At 39.8% G+C, this 24242-nt stretch overlaps 1 protein-coding gene across 1 annotated transcript; it reads right to left on the reverse strand.

Annotated features, from left to right (window-relative positions):
- Positions 1-7789: 7789 nt before the first annotated feature.
- Positions 7790-23057, reverse strand: tmem64 (transmembrane protein 64). Its single transcript, XM_030740350.1, is given in 6 exon segments — positions 7790-10134; positions 14081-14112; positions 14115-14172; positions 14174-14236; positions 21535-22016; positions 22019-23057. Coding segments are annotated over 6 exon segments (1053 nt in total). The 5' UTR covers positions 22245-23057; the 3' UTR covers positions 7790-9942.
- Positions 23058-24242: the final 1185 nt, after the last annotated feature.

Below are 24242 nucleotides of genomic sequence, written 5' to 3' on the forward strand. Positions count from 1 at the left end.
TATCTCTAACTATTCATTATAACATGATTATGATATTTTGACACTGTACAACCAGAGCAGATATTACAAAAACAAGTTGGCCTGGTCTGTTCAGATGAGGAGATGTCATGAAATGCAGGAAAATAAGATCCACATGCAGACTGACTGAATACAGGCATGTATTGGATTTACATGAACACTGTATAGGCTTGCCTCTGCCAAGATGCCTATAGTTGAGGTGTTGCTGTTCTACCCCAGTTGCAAACACTTCACCTTGGAATGAAAAAAAAAGTCACAGCAAACTGGTGAGACTCCAACACAATAACAAATTTTGCAGGGATCCATTGCTTTTTCATAAATCATGCCAAGACTCCAAACGCTACCTGAAGTAGCGAGGCTTCTGACGTCACCCTAAAGGGAGCCTCGATACGCGCTTAAAATACCTCCTGGATTTCTCGACATGCGCTCCGAAGCCTCGGCACAGCAGTCCCATCACTACCAAATATTAATAAATCCCAAGACTACAAATGCATCAAAATAAGGAATAAACTTTACAAATTCAATATTCAGTATGCTTGTCGCTAGAGAAATACACGATCTAAAGTGATCTAAAGTCCTTTAATGAAGTAATCCCAGTATCACGGTAAGTAAAAAGTTACCTTTGATCACAATACTGAATTTTAAGCTGAATTTAAGCACCCATTTGAAAGAGATTTTAATACAGTATGTGTACTTTTTCCACAGATTTTGTTTTCGTATGCGTAAACCTGCCTCTAGGTTACATCCACTTTCAGTATAAATTGTGTTTTTTTCAAATGCATTGATATTGCCGGGTCTGTTTTTTGTTTAGTTTTTTTAAATAAAGTTAAATATCTGATTTGAAAAAGGTGTCTTAGAATGTTATTTTATCTAAAGATTTCTCCCTCAAACCAAAAGTAATCTGTCTCCTCGCATTCTCTGCCAACAATCTGTCTGGACGTCCCCCTTCACTTCTCTCTGCAGTGCACCCTCTGAGTGTTTTTCTCATGTTTGTTTGGTGAGCAGTCAGCACAGTTTTTAGAGCACTGCCACACACAGTGAGGAATAGCTGACCTCAGGAGAGGACGCAGATGTGACTCTTCCCTGGGAGCAGCCATCATCAGAAAAGGCCTCCCACCCTCGTTTGTCCCCTGGTCTCTGATTAGCAAGGACACATGGACCAAATACGTCCAGCCCTACTGAGTTCATCTGAAGCCTGAAACACAAACACTTCAAGAGTAAACATCCTCTTCTGTTGTAGCATTATGTACATTATTTTCTTAGTTTAACTAAAAAGAAAAATTGAAAATGACTTCTTGGATTTTGGATTTTATGTCATGTGAATTTCCCTAAATAATTAAAAAAAAGAGTTTAAGCTGAATAACTGCTAGTTTTGGTTTTTTTTTTGCAGATGTTTGGGAATTGCTTTGAAACATAGAATGATAAATACTTTTTATATGTTTTCTGTGTTTATGACCACTGTTGATCATTAGGTACACCTTCCTAGTACTGTGTTGGACCACTTTTGTTTTCATAACTGTCTATAGCACAGATTCAACAAGGTGCTGGAAACATTCATCAGAGAATTTGGTCCATATTGACATGACAGCATCACACAGTTGCTGCAGCTGTACATTCATGATGTGAATCTCCTGTTCCACTAAATCCCAAAGATGCTCTACTGGATTGAGATCCGACTGTGGAGGCCATTTGAGTACAGTGAACTCAGTGTAATGTCCAAGAAACCAGATCAGAGGATCTGAGCTTATCCTGCTGAAAGCAGCCCTCAGAAGATGGTACACTGTGGTCATGAAGTGATGGACATGGTCAGCAGCAATACTCAGGTGGGCTGTGGCATTTACATGATCCCCAAAGTGTGGCAAGAAATTATCCGCCCCACCATTATACCACCAATCTTCGACTGTCCAATGTCAGTGAGCCTGTGTGAATTGTAGCCTCAGTTTCCTGTTCTTTGCTGACAGGAGTGGCACCCGGTGTGGTCTGATGCTGCTGTAGCCCATTTGTTTCAAGATTTAACATGTTTGTTCAGAGATGCTCTTCTGGTTGTATTGAGTGGTTATTTGAATTACTCTTGCCTTCCAATCAGCTCAAAGCAGTCTGGCCATACTCTGACCTCTGACATCAACAAGGCCTTTTCTTCAGAGAACGGCCGCTCACTGGAGATTTTCTCCTTTTCAGACCGTTCCCTGTAAACCCTAGAGATGGTTGTGTGGGAAATTCCCAGTAGATCAACAGTTTCTGAAAGACCAGCCCATCTGACACCAACAACCACACCACATTCCAAGTCACGTCTTCCCCATTCTGATGCTCAGTTTGAACTTCAGCGGGTTGTCTTCACTATGACTACATGCCTAAAATGTTGCTGTCATGGCTGATTACATATTTGTGTTGAGGAACAGATGAACAGGTGTAGCTGGTCAGTGCACATTTATTCTTGAATGCAGTTTTTATTTTTTTATGAACAAATGGAATCTACGTGTATTTAATTATCTAGCTATTAATTTATTTATATTTTTCTTAATAAAACTGGTTGATTTGGGAATTACAGTTATGATTGTTACTGCGGTCACTGTGGTCTGTGGGACATGTAATATAATGATGTGATGTAGAAATGGAACAAATTGAGCACTCCTTTTGAGTTTATATTCATAAACTTAAAAGCAATAATAATGATAACATAACAATAACAACAACATCCATCCATCCATTCTCTTCCACTTATCCTGCTCAGGGTCGCGGGGGGGCTGGAGCCTATCCCAGCAGTCACAGGGCGAGAGGCAGGGTGTACCCAGTACAGGTCACCAGCCTGTCACAGGGCCAACACAGAAAGACAGATAACCAGTCACACTCGTATTCACACCTATCGGCAATTTAGACTCACCAATTAACCTAACCCCAGTAGCTGCATGTCTTTGGACTGTGGGAGGATAACAGCAGCATAAATCATACATATAAAAATGTTAACATTGCAAACCCTGCATTATACACAGTAAACCTACTTTGTAAAATGTAAACAAATATGGAATGAAATCATTTGCAAATCATACATTTAATACAGACAACTAGTCAAATTTTGATACTGAAAAATATTTCCATCTACTGCCTTCTCTGGGCTCATTATAGATTTAATGCTTATAACACATACAGAGGACACAAAACTGTGAAGCTGCTAAAACTTTGCCATGCAATGAAACAAAATATATAAACAAGATGCAGAAATGCTGCCATCTTCTCTGAGCTTGAGGTCATTTAAGGCAGACTGTCAGGTCAAAATTTGTAATTACCAGCATACTGATTAAAAGCCACGGGATGGCTGTAAGTCGGAACGATATCACCAGATTCTGGAGCAACATACATGCTGCAATCCAACTGAGAGACAATCCCAAACCACATTCAGCACACCACAATAGTATGCCTCTATAATAAACTGACTTGACACCCATTGAAAATATTTGCAGCATTATGAAATGACAAATGTGCAACAAAGGGCGCACTGCACTGTTAAGCAGCTGAAATCCTATTTAAAGCAACAAAGGGAAAATATTTGGTTTTCATCACTACAGCACCAGCACAGAGTCAGAATCAACAAACATTTTGTTTTTTTGCCACCAGTAAGTCAAAATTTCCCGTTATTATCGCAAAAGTTCAACTTACTAATTCAAACTTCTGAGCAAAAACTCAAAATTAAGAAGTTATTAAGTTATAACCTGAAATTTTCATATAATAACCCAAGGCAATTCATCACTGCATTCTCTTTTTATTTACATTTTGCAGTGTCCCCATTTTTTTTAAAGAAACAATGTAAAGGTTAGGCATTAGTTAAGAATATGACTTTTATGATTTTGTACTCTTGCAAAAAGGTTTCCATATAAAATATCAACAATGAGCATCAGGCTTGTTCTGGACCAGTAGCAGCACTACTGAGTGAAGTTAATATGATTTAAGCAACTATTAGGCAAACAGCCTAACCAAAGTTATTTGCAGAATAGAAAAGCACTCTCAGCTTTTCACCCTTGAGTACAGAGAAGGTGATCAGTTTAAGGTCATCTACAGTACAGATGGAGGCAACAGCTTGTCAGTGGTCACATGATCTATCCCTCTGACTCAAGGAGGGTCCTTCTGCCAGAGGCCTATCAACATTTCCCTCCTCCACAAATCCATAAACATCCGCAAGCATAAGCTTCCCTCTGAAAGACTGCGTGGACGTATTCCAAGATCATCTCACTCACTCTCATATTTCATTCTTTTTTGTCAAGCACCAACAGCCTCACAGTATTTTTGGAGCTTTCCCTTCAAAGCTCAGCCCCTCAGTGAGAACGAGGCCTTTTATTTGAGGCCCGTCAAATTGATGTTCTTGGTTTTGTGCAGACGTGTCCGTGTGCTGGCGGGGAGGCTCTGGGATGGGGTTTGTCCTTTGAGGTGGGGTTGCATGATGATGGGTCTGACACAGATCTAACCCGAGCCTGGAAAAGACTGCGTGAAGAGCAGCAGACGAATGCACGCGCGCTGCAGCTCTGGTAACAAACAGATGGAGCAATAAAGTGCAAGAAGTGTCAAATGTGTTGCTGTTTGACTGATTGACTTTGGCTCAGCTCACACTGGCTTTTTCCATTTTTGTTGAACTTGGGATGTGAGCAGATGGCTTTGAGCGACTTTTCTACTGTATGAAGTTGCATGTGATTACATGGGCACAGCACTGTTTGCAAGCACAATCTATCTGAAGCATCCCCACAAAACACCCACCCTCTGTCTGCAGAGATAGGTACGAGAGAGAGGTAGTAGATTGTCACAGGCAAGGCAAGGGCGAGTCTAAGTGGCACTCCAATCTATATCACCACCACCACCAACATCCATCACGACTTCACTTCAAAATTGCTGTGACAAACTGCCCCAGAAGCCAGTATTATTCCTGGCTGTACAGTGCTGCTGCTGCTGCTTCTGCTGCACATTTGAGTACTGACAGTTATTTAGGAGGATTGCAAGATAAGGGGGAAATCTTCTGAGTAAGACATTTCCAGCACTCTCAAAGGGTTAGGAGGTGAGGCCGGGTCATATTTAAAGAGTCTTACTAGGATTTAGGATGGTTTAAAAAAAGTGTGGCAGCTTAACAAAGATAGTGACAAGTTGAAAATTAATCAATAGCAGAACTTTTTGATACATTTCTGCTAAAACATCTGCCATGAAGTCAGAGTTTCCCACTGAAACCAGTTCCCTTAAGCTGTTTTCCCATTAATATAGCAAGGTTGCCAAAGTTCAGTGAAGGCAAATAAGGACAGTATTTACTCAGTGTTACATAAGCCATCCTGACTCACAAAAACAGAGGCAAGGACAACAAGTTTCGGCATTTTAAAGTGTTGGTGGTTTAGTATACTCTTCTATAAGGGACACAAAAGACAACAGTCAATATTATGCGCTGGAGCAGACTGCAGTTTCACTTTCTGCGGGCCAAATAAAAAAAATACCAGATCATTTTCCATCATGCAGTATTGTTTCTATTAAACATAAATTTGTAAGGTTCTCCATCTGAGTAAGAGAAAGACAATATTTTTGCAGGTTATATGCAGTTAGCTGCAGAGGTTTTTTGCCTCTGTACGACACCACAATGGATTTAAAGTCAGACTATCCAGATCTGATTGAAGTGCAGACTTTCAGTTTCAATTCAAGGGATTTAAAAGTATTGCAGTAACTGTTAAAAAAATCCTAAAATCCCCATTTCAGAAGTTCAGAAGTATCTGTTTTTTTATTACAAGGTTTTAAATATAAGAATTATTTTTAATACTGTGTAAAAATCTTTTGCAGTCAATGACTGCCTGAAGTTTAGAACACAATGGACATTCAAGTGTTTCCTCGAGATGCTCTGCTAGATGTTTACTGCAGCCACAGCTGCTGCTTGTTTGTGGGTCTTTCTGGCATCAGTTTCGTGTTTGGTAACTGAATAACATGCTCTGTTGGAGTGAGATCAGACTGAGTGAGACTGACTTTGCTTTTGAAGAATATCACATTCTTGTCTTGACACTTGGGTTGCTTTCGCAGAATATTTTGACCTGTACGAAGAAATTTGTTCAGACCTGTGCAAGCCGTTTTCTAGCAAAGTCTAATCAGGCCTTCTTGTTCTTGAGTGTAACCAATAGCTTGTACCTTGTAACACAGCCAATGAAGAGAAGCCAATATGGTAGTAATATGCTCTCTCTCTCTAGTTCCTATCAGTACTCTCACTGCAGCATTTTGGATCAGCTGAAGGCTTTTCAGGGCGCTTTTAGGACAGCCTGATAATGAATTACAACCGTCTATTTCAGGTTTGGAAGATTTTTATAACTGGCGTCATCTTCCAAGAAAAAAAAAAAAAAAAAAAAAAATTCCACTGGAAATCACAATTTAAAAATGAATTCAGGAAAAAGTTTCAATTTGAAAAAGAGAAGAATAAAAAAAATCTGAGCAGAAGGTTGTAACAAACTGGTTTTATTTATTTCTGTCATAAATAACACTGAACAAGCATTGTACAGTGATAAATAATATTTATACACTGTAAAATTCTCTGTATTACAAAATACAGTATATGTGTAATGCACTTGATACAGATGGGGAAGCATTACATTTCATAGCACCAAACACGACCGTTCGCATTGACCTTTTAGGTTAATGATATCCACCCATATTTTTATTCTTATATACTTGCATCTCAAACTCAAGGTCTCGTATGGGTGTCTATGAAATATACTTCCCTCAGGAATCAGTTGTTGCATAACTATATCTAAGTTAAGTAGAGCCCACCGAGGAAGAACCAAGCCTTTAAGTGTCAAACAAAATTTTGCACAAATCTCAATTCCCAGGTGAGACGCTTAAACGTTATGAAGAGTGTCCACGGTAGCCAATCAAGTTTCATTTTTCACGTTTGATTTTGCATTAAACACGGAAAAACTTCACTTTTCTGAGCAGAACAGCTTCATTAATCCCACTATGGAGAGTCTGTTAGGGAACATCTAAGACTTAGTAAAACAAGGAAAAACGTATTTCCGTGATTTTTATACTGAAACTGAGTGTTAGGTGATTTATTTATTTTTTTAAAATCTCCATTAGCGGTAAAACACGCTCTTTACGTAAGCTTTCAATTCAAGTGAGAACCTGCAAAAGTGTTTAGATCTAACAATGAAGATGTTCGTGATCTATAAGCAGTTGGTCATTTCAGGGACTCTGAACTAAAGTGGCACGACACCGAGCAAGCTGTTCTGACCACACATGTTGGCGTGTCTCGCGACATGTCTTTCAAATCATAGGCAGCTCAGAAATGTCCATCAAGAGGCAGCGGAGGGTAAAAGGCAGGCTGAACACTGTAACACAAACCTGGGAATGGTGATACTTGATCGTACGTGAAATACAGATCAAACAACTGAATGCATCGGTGGGCACGAACGGGCGTAACGCGGGGACGGAACAAGGCCCAGCACGGAAGAGCGGACGGGAGGACGGCAGGAGGGAGAGGGAGGGAGGGAGAGAGAGAGAGAGAGAGAGAGAGAGAGAGAGAGAGAGAGAGAGAGAGAGAGAGAGGGGAGAGAGAGAGAGAGGGAGAGAGAGAGAGGGAGAGAGAGATAGAGAGGGAGAGATATATATAGAGATAGAGAGATATAGATAGAGAGGAGAGATATAAGAGAGATAGATATAGAGATGATATAGAGAGATATATATAGATATATATAGATATATTATATATATTAGATATATATATAGATATATATATATATATATATATATATATATATATATATTTTTGCTTTTAACTATCAAAATTATTGCTAAATTCAAACAGGAAGGGGCCCTTGAATCAACATTTAGTGTGAAAATAACTACAGCTTGCCAGGCGGCTGACAGCGTGGAATGTGTTTGGGCAAAGACCGATTCTGGCTTTAAGAACATCAAACTGGTACAAAAATTATAATTAAAAAGAAAAAAACAAAAAGTTGTGCCAGCATCACAAAGCAGGCTTTTGTGAACAACTACAGGGACAGTAAGATTAGAATTTTATAGGAGCCCTAATAATCCTCTATCAGACTTGGTCTGAGGAGCAGCATCACAATAAATGTAAAAATAAAAAGTAGTATCACATTCATCACTTAGTGTCCATGTTGTGTTTGATTGTCGGCATCTGAGACACATCCAGTTCTCCTTTTGACCAACCAAACCCATTTCTAGTTCATCTGTATGAAAATAATGTTTGTCTGTAGTGGACTGTGCAAAAGAACCTACGCATGAGATCCTTGTTGTTGTATTAAGAGCTTAAACAAATAATAATAAAAAAAAAAAGTTCACAGGTGACATCTATCATCACCTACAAGTAAAAAGCCTTAAGTTGCACGTAGCCTCACCTCAGGTGGGGTCAGTGTCATAACGTCTGATAAGCTTCATCAATTCATGGCACCTTAAAAAATAAAAGCTTATCTCATCGAGCTCGCGCCTCTATGTCAGTAAGGAAAACCCTACACTAAAGACAGACTTGGGTTTGTGTTATGTTGTATGCGTGACAGCATTTCTCATTAGTTTGGTTTCAGCACTGAAATGTGACATTCTTGCCGTTTGCTCCTCGATGTATTGCACTGATTTATCAAAACTACCATTTTAAACAAACACCTATTAATACCTTATGAAAAAAAATCTCACAGTCAAAACAAAATGTAAAATAAACAATAAAAAAAAAAAATAATCATGAAATGAATCATTAAACATTTGCTGACATCTCAGTTCAATACATGTGAATCTCTCGCAGGGCGCGCAGCTCTGAGTTAAACATGTACTTTAAACTTCCTGGCAGAAACATTCCTGAATTTCCTGCTCTCCTCTTCAGCTGCTCCTATCAAACCTGCAGAAGGGCTCAACTGATATCCAGGCAGGAGAGCCAATTCAGCTGATGTGGTTTAAGCCAGAAGACAGCCACACTGCCCGCATGCAGAGAGCCCTGCAGTGCGCACTGGGAGCTTTCCCGTTTTCCTCCTAGTCCAAAATAAAGACACTTTGAAAAATTTAAAAACATGCAAATGCAAAACAATTCAAAAATATTAATAATGCCCTTATTAATCATACTGTAAATAAGCAAAGGATGTAGACAAATCAAATAATTTGATCACCTGAAATAAAACAGAAACAGGTATATATGAAATGAAGGTTGCATAGGCTGGTGTTCTTTTCTCGAAAGCTCCGGATTGCACATTCAAACATATAGCCGGCAGTTCATTTCCTGGTATGTATTTAATAACTACCTCACTGCGCTACCTGTCATAAATTAACCTACTCTCACGGCAAAAGTGAAACAGTCACGTCAGATAATCTGGAAAACTTGAAATCAAGCAGAAAGCTTTGTATTTTAACCCAAAAATCTTTTTCTTATTGGTTTTAGGGCCTAAAGCCAAACAATTGAAAGAAAATATTAAACTTAAGTGTAAGGTAATAAAGTTTAGAAGCCCTGTCAAGGACCGAAACTAAAGGCTCGAGTGATTAACTTACACCAGTGTCACCACCTCCTGCCTCCTAACGGACTTTTTAACTGGATGCGCTACAATTTATGCCCATGAACACAAATGCAAAGATTAAATATTGTGACTATTTCACAAGCTGCCGTGAGAACGTCATATCGTGTAACGATGTAAATGCCTTAATAAAAATATTAACTAAAAAAAACAAAAAACAACAAAACTACCATTATGACGTACCACTTTCAACAACACTGTTACTCTCAGGTGCATGGTCCAACACTTTTGTACCAACTACAGGCGTACACTTTCAGGGGGCTCAGAGCGAGATGCCAGGATGAGCGCTGCATATGTCACCACGCCACCAGCATGTTTTGGACACCGGCTGAACTGTGCAGGTTCCCTTAAGCTATGCACATCTCACTGAACGGTCACGGCAGCTACCGCCACGTGTAGCGATTCAAAGTCACACGATGTTGATGCAGTTTCCGCTGCCAGCTGTCGCCCTCTTGCTGCAGTAGGTGAAGCTGCTGTGATTGGTGGAGGAGCCGTTCATGTGCGATGACTTCAGCTCCATCTGGCAGGCGGCGATGGCTGCGTTGAGCTCTACCTGAGCGCGATGCACCACGTAGAACATCAAGCCGATGCTGATGATGATCTGCAGAGCGGAGCAGTGCAAGAAGCTCTTTGTTAATTAATGTTTGAGGTAACGAGGCTTCTGCTTGCATAATCATGATGATATACTCTACTGCATGATAATAATAGGCACATCTTTTTTTTGTCCCTAGAAGCAGGAAGGATGAGGACAAATATTTCGCTACCTTCTGACTTTTACTAATTAGTTAAACAGTCTTAAGGAGCTAAGTGTCAAACAAGTAACTTACTAATTAGAAACTAAGACAGATGTTGATGGTAGGGATGGTTTGTTTAGACCTTTTATTTCATTACTTATTTATTCCTTATTACTTATTTACTTAAACTCTTATAGACACTGTTGCATCTTCAGTTTTTAAAGGAGCATTTCAACATTTGTTAATTTATTTACTTTCTATGAGACAGAGGAGATCTAGACCACTCCCATAACTGTATGAAAAGCTACAGCTACTACAGCTTAAAGCCAGCTTTAAGCTGTAGTAGCTGTAGTTAATGAAAGTTTCAGTTAACAAAAAAAATAGGCGGGAGAGTAGATGCCAGACAACCAGTAAAGGGGTCACAGGAGGTACAATAAGTGCATTTCCCAGAATCCCCACCTATTTCAAATTATCTACTAAACAAGAGTTCAGTGACTGAAGTGGTGCAAAAACTGAATTAGTAGCCACTAAAATACTGAGTATATGACACTGAACAAAACTATAAACTAACTAATATGTTATATAAATCATATTAAATGGTTCTATTTAAGGCTGGTATCAACTCTAATGCCATCCATCCATTTTCTTAACTGCTTATCCAACTTATGGTTTGCAGGGAGGAGGGATCTATCTCAGCTGGCATCAGCCAGGGGCAAGGTGCACCCTGGACAGGATTCCAGTCCATCACAGAGCAAAACAATAACATGACACAACAGGAAACAATGCGCGGCACGGTGGCACGGTGGTTAGCACTGCTGCCTCACAGTTAGACTAACATCTAGAAGCCCTGGGTTAGATTCCACCTTGGCCCAAGTCTCTCTCTCTCTCTGTGGAGTTGCGTGTTCTCCGGTTTTCCTTCCACAGTCCAAAGGACATGCAGTTACTGGGGTTAGGTTAATTGGCAACTCTAAGTTGCTCATAGGTGTGAATGTGAGTGTGGATGTTGTCTGTCTCTTTGTGTTGGCCCTGTGACAGGCTGGTGACCTGTACATGGTGTACCCTGCCTCTCGCCCTATGTCAGCTGGGACAGGCTCCAGCCTGCCCGCAACCCTGAACAGGATAAGGGAAGAAAATGGATGAAACAATAATACCTCCTTAACGCTCACCTGACCCTTAACTTCACACAGAAACTCCCCTGAGCACTAGTGAGGACTATTGAGGATGTTTTAAAACTCTGAATGGACAACGGGCGAGCTGAGCTGACGCAAGAATTCTACTCACGCATTATGCAGCAGGAAAGGAGGGTGTGGCAGGTGTTATTTTGCACTGGAATACTTGTCAGTTGGGGGAAAAAAGTGATTGAACAACAATACCTGTAACATATTATGAGGGTGTGATTCACAGCTTTGTGTCACTTTTCTGGCATCAGCGAGCACAGCTGTTTTAATACTTGACAGAAAAGTCTTTTGACTTCCTTAAGCAGGAGGAATAGGTGTGTCACCAAGGCGCTATTCCAAGAAGCATGTCAAGAACTCCGAGTTCAAAAATGAACTTGAGTTGATCAACTTCATTCCAGAACAGCTGATGGGAGTACATTTAATCAATTGAGACAGCCATCATCAATGGAGCTCCGATAACACTATTCACCATCGCAAGGGTAATAGCAAAAAAGGCTCCATTTTAATACAGCGCACCAAGGAATATGAACATGGTTCAGTGCTGACAGTGATATTTATCTTAAAAACAGGAGGGAAGTAAATATATATAGATATATATCTATATATATATATATATATATATATATATATATATAATATATATATATAAACACACACACACACTTTTGACTGGTACTGTGTGTGTCTTTAGCTATCGAAATGAGAGAGACAGATAGAGAGATACACTCCCCTCCAAAAGTATTGGAACAGTATTGATATGAGACAAGAAATCAACATCTCAGCTTTTATTTCCAGGATCTGATTCACAGTTCAGAAGATAGCAGCTTTTGTCTGAACCCACCCATTTTTCCTGTAAGCAAAAGTATTGGAACAGAAACTTAAAATAGATTAAATAAGACCTAATTAGTTACTAATCTTTTGTTTGCAATAACAAAAAAAAAAACACTGTATTAAGCCTGTGACCCACTGACATCACTAAACCTTTGTATTCTTCTTTTGTGATGTTTTACAGGATTTCACCACAGTCTCTTTCAGTTGTTGTTTGTTTTGGAGGGTACACCCTTCAGTCTCTTCTTTAGCAGGTAAAATGCTCTATAGGGGTTTAAGTCTGGAGACTGACTAGGCCAGTCTGAAACTTTCTACTTCCTGCCCTGATGAAGTCCTTTGTAGTTTTGAAAAGCATGTTTTGGGTCACTATCTTGTTGCATGATGAAGTTTAAAAGGAAATGAGATCCAACTTAGAACACTTTCAGTGTTCAGGCAAATCTGGCATGTGGTGCTAATTTCTTCTGTTATCTGACAGACCTTATTTAACTGGGAACAACCATTTTGGAAGATGGTGAGCTGTGGTTATTCAGGTGAAGGCTGAGGGGATGACACTTTCAACAACTTCAAAAGCAGTTGGCTCTAACATAGAGGCAGCTTTCCTAGATTATTCCAGCTTTACTGTGACACTAATAAAGTTACCACCTGAGACTCTGTGCCTTCATAAGCGATCTTTACATTTTGGCTTTCCTGCACCTTATACTTCCTTTTGCTCATTAAAATGTTTCACACTTTGTTAAACAATGCTGACTTTATTGTGTTATGTTTATATGTCAACATATAAGGATTTTTTTTTCTTAATTATGTAACAACTACTTAACAAAGAGGAAGCTTAGTTTATATATTTATCACATCCAACTAATCCAACAGTTAGAATTTTAAAATGCATCTCAAACAAGAACTCGGGTCTCAGGAAATTAAAAAATAAAAAAAAATCCATCCTATTCCTCCATATAGGATAAATTCACCAGAGGAAAGCTCTCAATGGAAAACTAGATCAAAACACTAGATCAAATTGCTCACCAATTCACTGCCAAACATTGCATGGCTCTTTCTGCACTGTTTCATCGCCTGAGAGAATTTGGACTGAAAACTCATTAACAGATCATTAACAGATAGACTCAGAAGGCTAAACTAAAATCTGCTGAAGGACATAGATTGCGTGGATAGAGGAGAACTGTTGATATTTAATTTAACTGAGTCAGATGGGAAACATGTCCAACATGAAACTGGAAGAAACCCAAACTGCAAGAAGTAGTTTGTTAAGTTTGTAATAGTAAGAGTCGTGGCTTGAAGGATGTTTTCAGTAGCAGGAGTTTGGCCTCCTATACAGCAGCATAGCAAGGTGAACACCCACATTTATCAGATGAACATTCACGTATCACTGACCAATAATTTCTAGAAAATAAACCTTGTTAAATCTGATAACACTGATATACTGATCAATGTGAGAACAGGAGAAGCTCCTATTTGTAAGCTTCTTTTTTTTGTCACAGTAGTTACTGTTCTCCATTTTTATGCATTTTTAACAATAGAAAAATTTTTGTTATGTAACAAAAAGTGCTATATCCGCAGCTAATAATATCCTTCAATAGCAACCAATATTTCAGAGCAAAAAAATCAAAATTGCTGATTTTGATCTAATCTTTAGTATAGTCGCTTGCTGCACCAAGCTCTGCTGTGCTTCCTTTTTTTTTTTTTTTTAATTTTGATACAGAGTTAAGCAAAATTTTTAAGCAAAGCAAAATAAAATCTGGAATATTTGGAAATTATTACTTTCCTACTTAATGTATTATCACCGCCAGCTCACCTGCAGGCTGAACACAAAGTAGCCGCTGATGCTTGCTCAGCGATGACGTCCTCCATGGTGCGAAGCGTGGTGCCCAGGTAGGAATTGAGAAGCTTGTGTGGGCAACAGACCCACAGAGGAGGCCACCAGGTAGTTTGGCAAGGACACATCTGTGATCTGTGAAAGGGGAGCAGTGATAAGAAATAGGTTTGGAACTTTTAATAAATTAATCATTAAAACACTGAAAAAATGTATTTAAACTTTTATTTGGAAATGACCAAGCCATCATTAGTACTCTATTGTGCATTTTATGGTTAGGTGATGGGTTTTATATAATTTATACATTATTAACAGTTTTCCAGTTTGTTAATGATGTTGAATCTGTCGTGGAACTCAAACCTATTTTGTTGTGACCTTCACTTATTTTACATAAGTTGTGGAGTTTCTACAGAAACATTTTAGAACTATAAGTGTGAAATTCAAAGAATTAAACTGAAGCTATGTGACAAGCTGACACTGTTCTAAGTGCCACTGTCCTCTGCTAAAAGAGAATAAATGAATGATTCCAGCAATGGAATTACTTATTTTAATATTTTTTAATTGTAAAAGTAATGACAGTTTGTTATGTTTGTTTATATCTGTACACAAATTAAGATTCTAAGGAGAAGTGGCTTTCTCACAGGATTAATATTAGGCAAAGTAAACTGAGTTAACTAAAGGTTTCTAACAAATTTCAATGCTGAGGCGATGATGTGATGGGTCCTGGTCAAATTAACTAATGAATCAGAATTAGCTTCACTAACCATGTATGTACACATACAAGAAATTGGGCTCCGGTTATTTCTTTGCTTTCAATGTACATAACAGAAGAGCTAATAGCCTGACAACAGTAACATGACACAGACAATAACAACCAAGTATAGGATCTTTATATTTATATGGGCAATGCTGCAGAGTCTGACAATGTTGGAATAAATTATGGAATAAATAAAGGATGATAACAAAACAGTACATACAGCATGCTTTGACTCAGCAGCAGATATCATGATGTTGAAGTACAGACACTATATGAATGTTTTCAGTGCTCATTAAGGTGATGATCTGTGAAAGAAACTATAGCGATATCTGCTTGTTTTGGTATACTCTGCTCTGTGGCGCCTACCAGAGGGGAGGAGTTGGAACAGGTTGTATCCAGGGTGTGATGGGTTTGGCAGTGATGTTGCCCTGCCCACTTCCTGACTCAGGATTTGTACAAATCCTGAATAGAGGGCACCAATGATTTTTTTTTTTCTTCAGACCTCACTGTCTGATTCATGAGTCTCTAAAGCACTATGCTAGGATCTATGCCGACCAGCCATAATATTTAAACAACCTGCACCCATCATGCATCCAAGGAGTTTGGCACTGGAGAGCAGTTTAGTCCCATGGGCTGTTTTCAATAGATTGGGCTTGTTCTAGCATATCCAACAAATGCTCACTCAGATAGGATTCTGATAAACCTGGAGAGTGAGTCCCGTTTTAGTACTGAGCAGTTTTTGTGGTAAGGTGGAGTGCTCTGCTGGGGGAGAGACCACTGCAGCTGGGGAGTGCCGGTGGCCTCAGGGTCCGTTTCAGTTAGTGGTACGCGTAAATATAACAACCACATGAATGCCAGGATCAGAGGTATCTCTGCAGAGCACTCCACTGTAACAAAGTGACCACTGTTTTAATGATGTGACTGAATGGTTACTCACAGGCTGCATCGCAACTGGGTGACTTTGGTTCAGTCACTGGAAAAAAAAACTACACAAAGACAGGATGCTGTTTAGAAAAAAGGTTGCTACAAATTCCTTTTTCTTGTAGCGCTTAAAAAAACAAAACAAAAACTTTAAGATACTGATTGTGCTGGTAAATAAATTTTAAATACTATGAGGTGTAACTACCTTGAACACTAATACACTGGTATCACCATACAACCACCTAAATATAAATAAGTGTCTGGCTCGCTGTCACCTTGATCTCTTGATTAAGTGATGACATAAGCCTCTGTGCAACCGTGCTGGCTGTGGGAAGATGTGACCTTGGCACTGTGTGCACAGTGACTACACTGCAGCTGATAGCAGTGTGTCAGGGACTTTGGCATGTTGCTGCAAGATTGTCTGTGCCAAAATGTTATCAGGGCTTGAAAACATTTATGCTGGATGCAGTCTCTTTGCTGGAATAAAATCCTCTCCTGTTATCACACTAGACACCGATGAGAGCTTAGGTTACACTTCACAAAACACTGACATTATCGACTCACAGTTAATCAAGGTAAAGATGTAGTCAGGGGCGTTTTTCACTGAGCATTTTTCCCCTCTGTAAAGTCATGTGACAAGCTTTTTATCTCTGACATGTCCACATCATGTGTCAACATCAAAATGCCTTCAGCTGATCTCTGAGATATTTGTGAGAGCTACAGAAGAAAAGGAATGCTGTCTCTTTCTCTTAGCTATCATCCTTGACTTGTGAAGCACAGAGCCTCTGAAGTCCCACCCAGGCATCAAGTGCACGCAGCTGTCTTGTATATGAGCATGGAAGGGCCAGTCGCTGGTATTTTTATAACTGTACAGAGAATTCCCACTGAACCTCCTACTTGCTTCTGCCAACCTGTGTATCAAGATAATCTGCAAATTCAAGTTTAAAAAAAAAACAAAAAAAAAAAAAAACACCTGATCTTAAGCCTGACCTGATGTAGATCAGCAGCTTTGCAGGTCTGACTGCGCTTATAAACAAAACACTAAGCATTTTGACAGTGCAGTAAATCCAGGCCTTGTTTCTCTTTTTATCCTTAATAAAAAATCTGAAGCATGCAGTGTTATTAAATGTGTTTGTTTGTAGTGAAGGTCCTATAAATCACACTTCCCAGATTGCTTGATCAGCTCATTATGACAGTCGAGTGTTGGAGCCAGGCTAGTGAGCAGGTATAAAGCTGTAATAAAATAGATGTGCGGAGCTGAATGTGTCCACCTGAAATCAAAGGATCACAAGCATTTTTCCCTGAGCTGTCCCACTTTTTGCTAACTGCTGCAGTCTCTGTGTCGTTTTAGGTTACCTGTGATAATGTAGCACCACCGACTTCAGCAGAAAGAAAGAAGCGGTTGGCACAGTGAAATGTAGCCTCACCCACAAGAAGTGCTTACCAAGGGCAGATGAGACATAACTCTACTGTGAGTCGGTACAGGCCTATGAGTGGGAACGGCTAGTTTCGCTTTTTATTGAGGAGAATAAGATTATACAGATACAGCATCAGCTCGGCCTTACAATGAACCTCCAGGTGAGATTAAGTGTCCAGCGAGAGCCTGAGCTGAGTTTGAAGAATTTGGTAGTGAAAAGGCTGCAGAGGAAGCAGGTGGTGAGCTCCACATGGAAGTGACTATGACGAGCTCACAGTAGGACTGGGTGCTGGGTTGAATATCTCACATCTGCATCCTTATCTTCACAAGCCTTTCTTCAATTAGAAGGATACATCTACCTGATTGAAGCAATCAGGTCTCTTCTTATTGCAACCCATCATATTTTGCTTCATAAGTCAAATCAATATACTACTATACCATATATTACTACCAAATAGACTTTTCACAGTTGTTGAAGTCTGTGTCTGGAAGATGCATGTCAGTCTATGCAGTCTAACATGCGTAATGCAGTCCGGCAAATCAAGCATTAGCATCTGAGGACAATGGCCAATCTTCTCCTCTGATGTAGCCGGTAGATATCTGGGGCTTCCTGTTCCACATGCTTGATTATTTAGATTTTTATGCCAGACACCCATCCTGAGGCAGGGATTGTCGCTCTCCCTGGTCTTGAACCAGGATCTTTTGCATGTTAGACAAATGTATTAACTGCCACCACTATGGAGCCACCTGCTTACTGCTTACGAATGCAGGTAAATTTTAAAAAAGCCTACTAAAAAGCTAACTTATCAGCATATGGTAATGATGGTTTTTTAAAATTGTATTTCAGCAATCCCTCTTTTGTCTCCCTTCTTTGTCATGGAACCAGAGCATGCACATGATTGGTCATTAGTACTTGGAATACAAGTGGAACTCAAACAGCATACGCATATACAGATACCTGTTTAGGATTAGGACTCCACTAACTCCAGTACAATGTGCCTGGTGAATGCTTTGCTATGCTAAGTGTGTCTGCTGGCCATTTGGGGCTGAGCAGGGCAGTGTACATGGTTGCTTTATTAGAGCACTTTCATTGAAGACAACTGCCCTATGCTATAAGAGTGGTCAGAACAAGTTGCATAACAGACAGGTGCAGATTCAGGAGGAAACTGTCTTTGGGAAAACTGCTGATAATAGTGTGGAAATAATGATTAGCGGAATAATGCTAATACTGTCTTTGTGACTTTGTGAATCTCAAAACTCATGACAATGAGTCAAACACAGGACAAATTTTCTGAAGACAAACAGCTGTCATAAGCTGGAACAAACCAGTGGAAAAAAATTACAAATGCAAACTGGCATACAACAAAATATGATCTACATCTGTAGAAATTGTGGTTTCGCTACTTCAGAGTTGCAGCCTTTTTTGTTTGCTTTCCTTATGTACATAATAACCCAGAGCAATTTTACAAGACTGTCAGCTCACCTTGTACTTTGACTCATGAACTGACTGAGGGAGACCAATAAGACCAGCCACGACAGTTCAGCAACAGTGTGTTAAACTCTATCCCTTTCACTTTGACACCTCATTTTACTTCTGCAGTGTGGAGCAGCGAGTTCAATGTTCTAAGCTTCACCAATGATCCTGCCATGAGGTACAGAAACACTCCCCTCCAAAGTATTGGAACAGTAAAGCCAATCCCTTCATTTTTGCTGTAGAAAACATTTGGGTTTGACATAAAAGAAAATATATTTCCAGGTATTTACATCTGGATCTGAGACACAGTTCAGAAGATAGCAGCTTTTGTCTGAACACACCCATTTTTCTTGTGAGCAAAAGTATTTGAACGGATAAACTCAAAATAGATTAAAGTCAATAAGACAAGATTTAGTTTTAAATCCTTTGCTTGAAATAACTGCATTAAGCCTGTGACCCCTGCATCACAAAACTTTTGTTTTTCTTCTTTGTGATGCTCTTCCAGGCTCTCACCACAGCCTCTTTCAGCTGTTTGTTTTGGGAGATTACTCCCTTCCGTCTCCTCTTTAGCAGGTAAAAGGGTCTAAAGTGTTAAGTCTGGAGACTGACTAGGACAGTCTAAAACTTTCCACTTCCTGCCCTTATGAAGACCTTTGTAGGTTTGGGCAGTGTTTTAGGTCATTATCTTGCTGCATGATGAAGGTTTAAAAGGAAATGTGATCCAACTTACAGTATGACTAGGGAGTACACCACATCCTGAAAAACCTTCAGTTACCATTTAAAACACATGTAGAACTGTGATACCAACATTCTAATGGCTAAAGAATATGCTCATGTTCAGTGCAATCAAGTCATTTTCCAAACAGGCCATCACAAACTTTTGTTCATCACAAACCCTCGCCTAGATCAGCCTCCCTACCTAATGTCCACGTGTCTGACTTTGCAGTGCTTCTCAAATAGCAGCCTATCAGTCAGCGTACAAGAGCAGCACAAACACTTATTGCCTCAGTGATTCTCGTAAACACAGGCTTCTTGTTATTACCATGATCACATCTCACGTTAATCAAATACCGTCTGATGATATTAAGGTCATTCTGAACAATAATTGTAGATATCTCATGCAATATTAACATGTTAAAGCATAAGTCTAAGCTTTTACATAATGTTGTCCAATAAAGAACTTAAGTTGCACAACACACATATTACACTTAGATTAAGGGGTCAAACATCTTCACAGGAACTTTCTCTACATTCAGTGCAAAAACTACAAAAATCTGCAGTGCAATCAAATACAAAGTCAATAATAAATACCACACTTGTGACATTACATAATCGTTTACATCAAGGATCAATATAGCTGTCAAACATGTCGATATTTGAAGTAAGGGCTCATAAAGTGGTGTTTATCTTAGTATGGTGACTTTAAACTGAAGAATTATAGCCAAAGGAAGACACTCATCTCTATATAGCTGACAAATGACTAACCAAATCAGTCACCTCAGAAAACCCCACTGGTTTAGCACCATAAAAACACTGTGCTTGTGAAACACACTTACATCATCATCTTTTTTTCCTTTTCATGCCTCGGGCCTGTGCATCAACTCCTTCATGCTGTAAGCTATTAATGTCTTTCAAGCTCCACACTTTGCATCCACTTTTGCGCTTCTGCTCTTTCCCATATTTAAGGGCTATTCTCATCACGTTTTACATAGGCACAGAGCAATACTGAAGAACAGCTTTAGTTAATTCAACAGAGAAACACTTTTAATTTGCTAATGAGCTGGACTGCATGTTGAGCAAGCTGCATAGGCATGTTAGATGCAGCAGATTAAATGTAGTTTGTGTTTTTTAGTAAGGAGATTCAGGCTAAATGTAACTAGCAATAATTAATATTTTTTTAAATTACCGTAATACATCATCTCAGAGGCAATTTGACAAATAGTATGCTAGAAATGTTGCACATATATGCACATGCACACACACACACGCGTGTGTACTTGCATGGGTGCAGCTTGTATTAGAGGAGCAGCTTGTTATATTTTGTAATTTGTTTGAGAAGAAAAAGCATCTTTTTTTTCTTTATGTTGAATGACCCATCTGATATTCTATAATACAGAAGCAGATCCCTCAAGGCAAATATACATTATTCATGCAATGTATGAAGGTCAAGGGCCTTAGGTTAAATGTAGAAGAGCAGCTGGAAGCAATATCTCAACTCTCCTTAGCTCTACAATGTGGGCCAGTGACATGAGATTCATCCTTTTAAAAACAAAAACAACACACAAAAAAAAAACTGAACCTCCGACTAAATTGTGTTAATGTCACCAGATGTTCAGAAAAACAAAAAAAAAAAAAAAAAAAAACAAAGCAAGAAACACTGTCCCAAGTATAAAAACCTGAAATATGGCTACTGATCACTGGGAACAACTTTGCAGGAGCACTATGTTTATCTGCAGGAGGAATAAGTTCCTTTTTCTGGAGTCTGGCCTCCCATTTTCATTTCTACTTTTAGACCCTGATCTGACTTGAATATTGAAGTAACAGGTCAACTGCTCTTTTCAGTGGCCTAAACTCGTCACAACTAAAATGAAGAAGGCAGTTCCTGACTGCTATCTGGATAGTTCTGATTTCCCCTGAGAGTCAGGTGGCCTAGAAATAAGAAAATACTCTCCTCCCTAAAACCAAAAAAATAAATTAAAAAATGCCACAGATTCAACTGTCAAGACTATGTGGATTTGTTGAGCCCCTCTCCGGTACAATAGTGATCTCTTTTCATGGCTGGACAAGCACTGTGACCTTTCTACTGCAATTTGTGAGTTACAGTGGACTTTACATGATGGCCTAGGAAAACCTAGTAATATACTCACCGAGAAAACTGCATTTTGAAGCCCAAAGGGTATGGGGGTGAGTCTTGCTAAGGCCACAATTTTGAGTCCACTTCCTCCTTCCACCACTCGTATGACAGCACTGAGTTGTTCGTTGTTTCCAACTTTGTTCAGCACCCAGTCAGTCAACAGTCGTTTGCACACCAAGTGTGCCACAAAGGTCCCTATTAAAACTCCCACCATAACTAGTCCCATGCCCAGCACGAAGCCATAGAGGTAGCCAGCAGCCACATTGAGAACAATATATCCCCAGCCACATGGAAAGGACACGATAATTAAACCAACTATAAAGAGCATGGCTCCAACAAAGCTGTCCAAGCTCTCCACCCAGAGCAGGAGGTCCTTGAGGTATTGGCGCACTAGGGCCACCGAAGAGAAGCACACAGCAGTGAGGATGCATGCCAGCAGAGCGCTCTTGAAGCAGAAGGTGGTGATACAGCACGGGTGTCTGAACTCTGCACTGCGGTGAAGGTCGCCCCCCCTGCGTCACCGCCAGCCTCGGGGACACCGTCTGACTTCCCCAAGCCAGTCCCTCTCTCATCAAAGGCGCTGCATATTAGGATGTCAATTTTGTCACACTCATCCGTGGCTGACCTCTGCAGCCAGCGGTTCAGCTGAATCTGCGTCTTGCCCACTGCGTGCTTTACAAGCTTGGTGAAAAGCTGCACGGTGGTAGCCCCTGACATTGACATGTCTGTCCTAAAATACCCTCTGGGGACCAGCCGCGGAGCTCTGATGACCTGGAAACAGCTGTTATGTTAGAGGTTCCTAGACAGCGTTTACGCCCGGCCCAAGTCCATGTCAACAGAGACAAGTATTCATAAACTTTGAAGACGATGGCTTCAGCAGTAGTAGTCCATTTCTCTGCTGCTCTTACTGCACTGGCGTAGTAAGACATACAGATAACCCTTTGCCATTACATTAACAGTCCAACTTAACCGTATTAGCAGTTTATCTCGGGTACACTAGCTGGGTAAATTGCCAGCACAGAGCCTTGATGTTGTCAGTTTTGTAGTCGCTGTCTAAAACACTCGCCATCTTCACAGTTATTATCACTTCGCTCAGGACAGGGTTGAGTCAGTAGCCGGAGGGGGCTGTCGAGACACGAGAAAGACGGGTCGACGCGACAAGAGGAGAGCCTGTGCATCAGCATCAACTTTCAGCATTCACATCCAGCTACAGCAATAACTCACCAGCACAAATCACCGCAAAGCTAACTTACTCCCGTCGTTAGCTAACTAGCTCTCTGCGTGGATAAAGTCCAACGGTGCATTCCCGAGACTAAAACCACCGCCAACGGCCTTTCAGCCGCCCTCTCCCGGACACCAGAGCGACAAACGGGACGCACAAGTCGGATGTGAAAGTCCAGTTTGCTGTTTGTCTCCTGGCTAGCTGCCGCTGTTGTTGTTTCACTCGTCCTCCTCTCTCCTGAGTGGATGCTGTCGATGTTCAGGCTATTCATACAGACCACTGTTTGTGTCCCAGAATGCCAAGTAACCTCAGCCCACGCGACCGATTTCAACCAATCAGGGAGCTTTCGCTGTCACCGCGAGATTTTTTTTTTTTTTTTTTTTTTTTACAACAGGTCGTTCTTGACTACTGCTTGAACGATTTATTTTGTCAGACAGGTTCTCCAACTTTTCTTTTACTTTAGTCATTTAGAGTCACTGTATTCTTTTAATGCAAAATGTAACTAACTTAATATCACCATGAAAACTCCCCCCAGGCGATACTCCAAACCGTCAGCGTGGCCGGGACGGATATACGTGGAAACTACCTTTCTAAAATAAACAGGAACAAACAAGCAGTTATTTAATTAGAAAATTACAAACAGTCCCCGTAACAAGAGGAAAATAAACGTCTAATAAAATACAGGCCTAAGTAATTTCTCATCAAAATTTTATTTTGCCTAAATCATCATATTTTCAATATTAGTTCAGTTTGTGTGTGTGTGTTGTGGTGTGTGTGTGTGTGTGTGTGTGTGTGTGTGTGTGTGTGTGTGTGTGTGTGTGTGTGTGTGTGTGTGTTTTCTCAAAATCCTGAAAAAAAAAGACTTAGGCCAGTATTATAGGAGGGTGACAAAGCAAAACAGCTTTTAGCAAGATAAATATCTGCTAATTGCATACAGGCCTACAAACTAAATAAATAAAAATTCCCCATTTTGTTGACATGTTACAGATCTATAGAGCTCCTTTTTATCACCTCATTTATAAGAAAATACTCCTAACTGCCAGAAGAAAAAAAACAACAGTTATTGCCACATTTATTGGAATAAAACTATCCTTAAATGAAACTACAAATGATATATGACCTAACCCTTTCATAAATACCTCTGTCCTAGTGATGATTACCACAATACCACAGGCAAATACACCATTTCAACGAAAAAAGTCCTGTGAAAGCAAATGAGTAAAATAACACATTTGTAAATTCTGCTGCCAAAAGTAGACATTGTCTCCAATCAGCTAGCATTTTCTTTGCATTTCTTATAGACTGACAATAAGTCAGTACTCACTGCATCATTTATAGGTTGCTAAAGAGTTAATGTTAAATCTTGAAAAAAAAAAAAAAAACAGTCAAGAAATTAAAAAGAAATATCCTTCATACAATGAGGTGATGTAGAAATATACCTAAATAAAGAACACATGCCACAAATCTGCAAGCAGCTGAATAACAGCACTGCATACATG

The sequence above is a fragment of the Archocentrus centrarchus genome, chromosome 11 (assembly GCF_007364275.1).
Source record: "Archocentrus centrarchus isolate MPI-CPG fArcCen1 chromosome 11, fArcCen1, whole genome shotgun sequence".
NCBI lineage: Eukaryota > Metazoa > Chordata > Actinopteri > Cichliformes > Cichlidae > Archocentrus > Archocentrus centrarchus.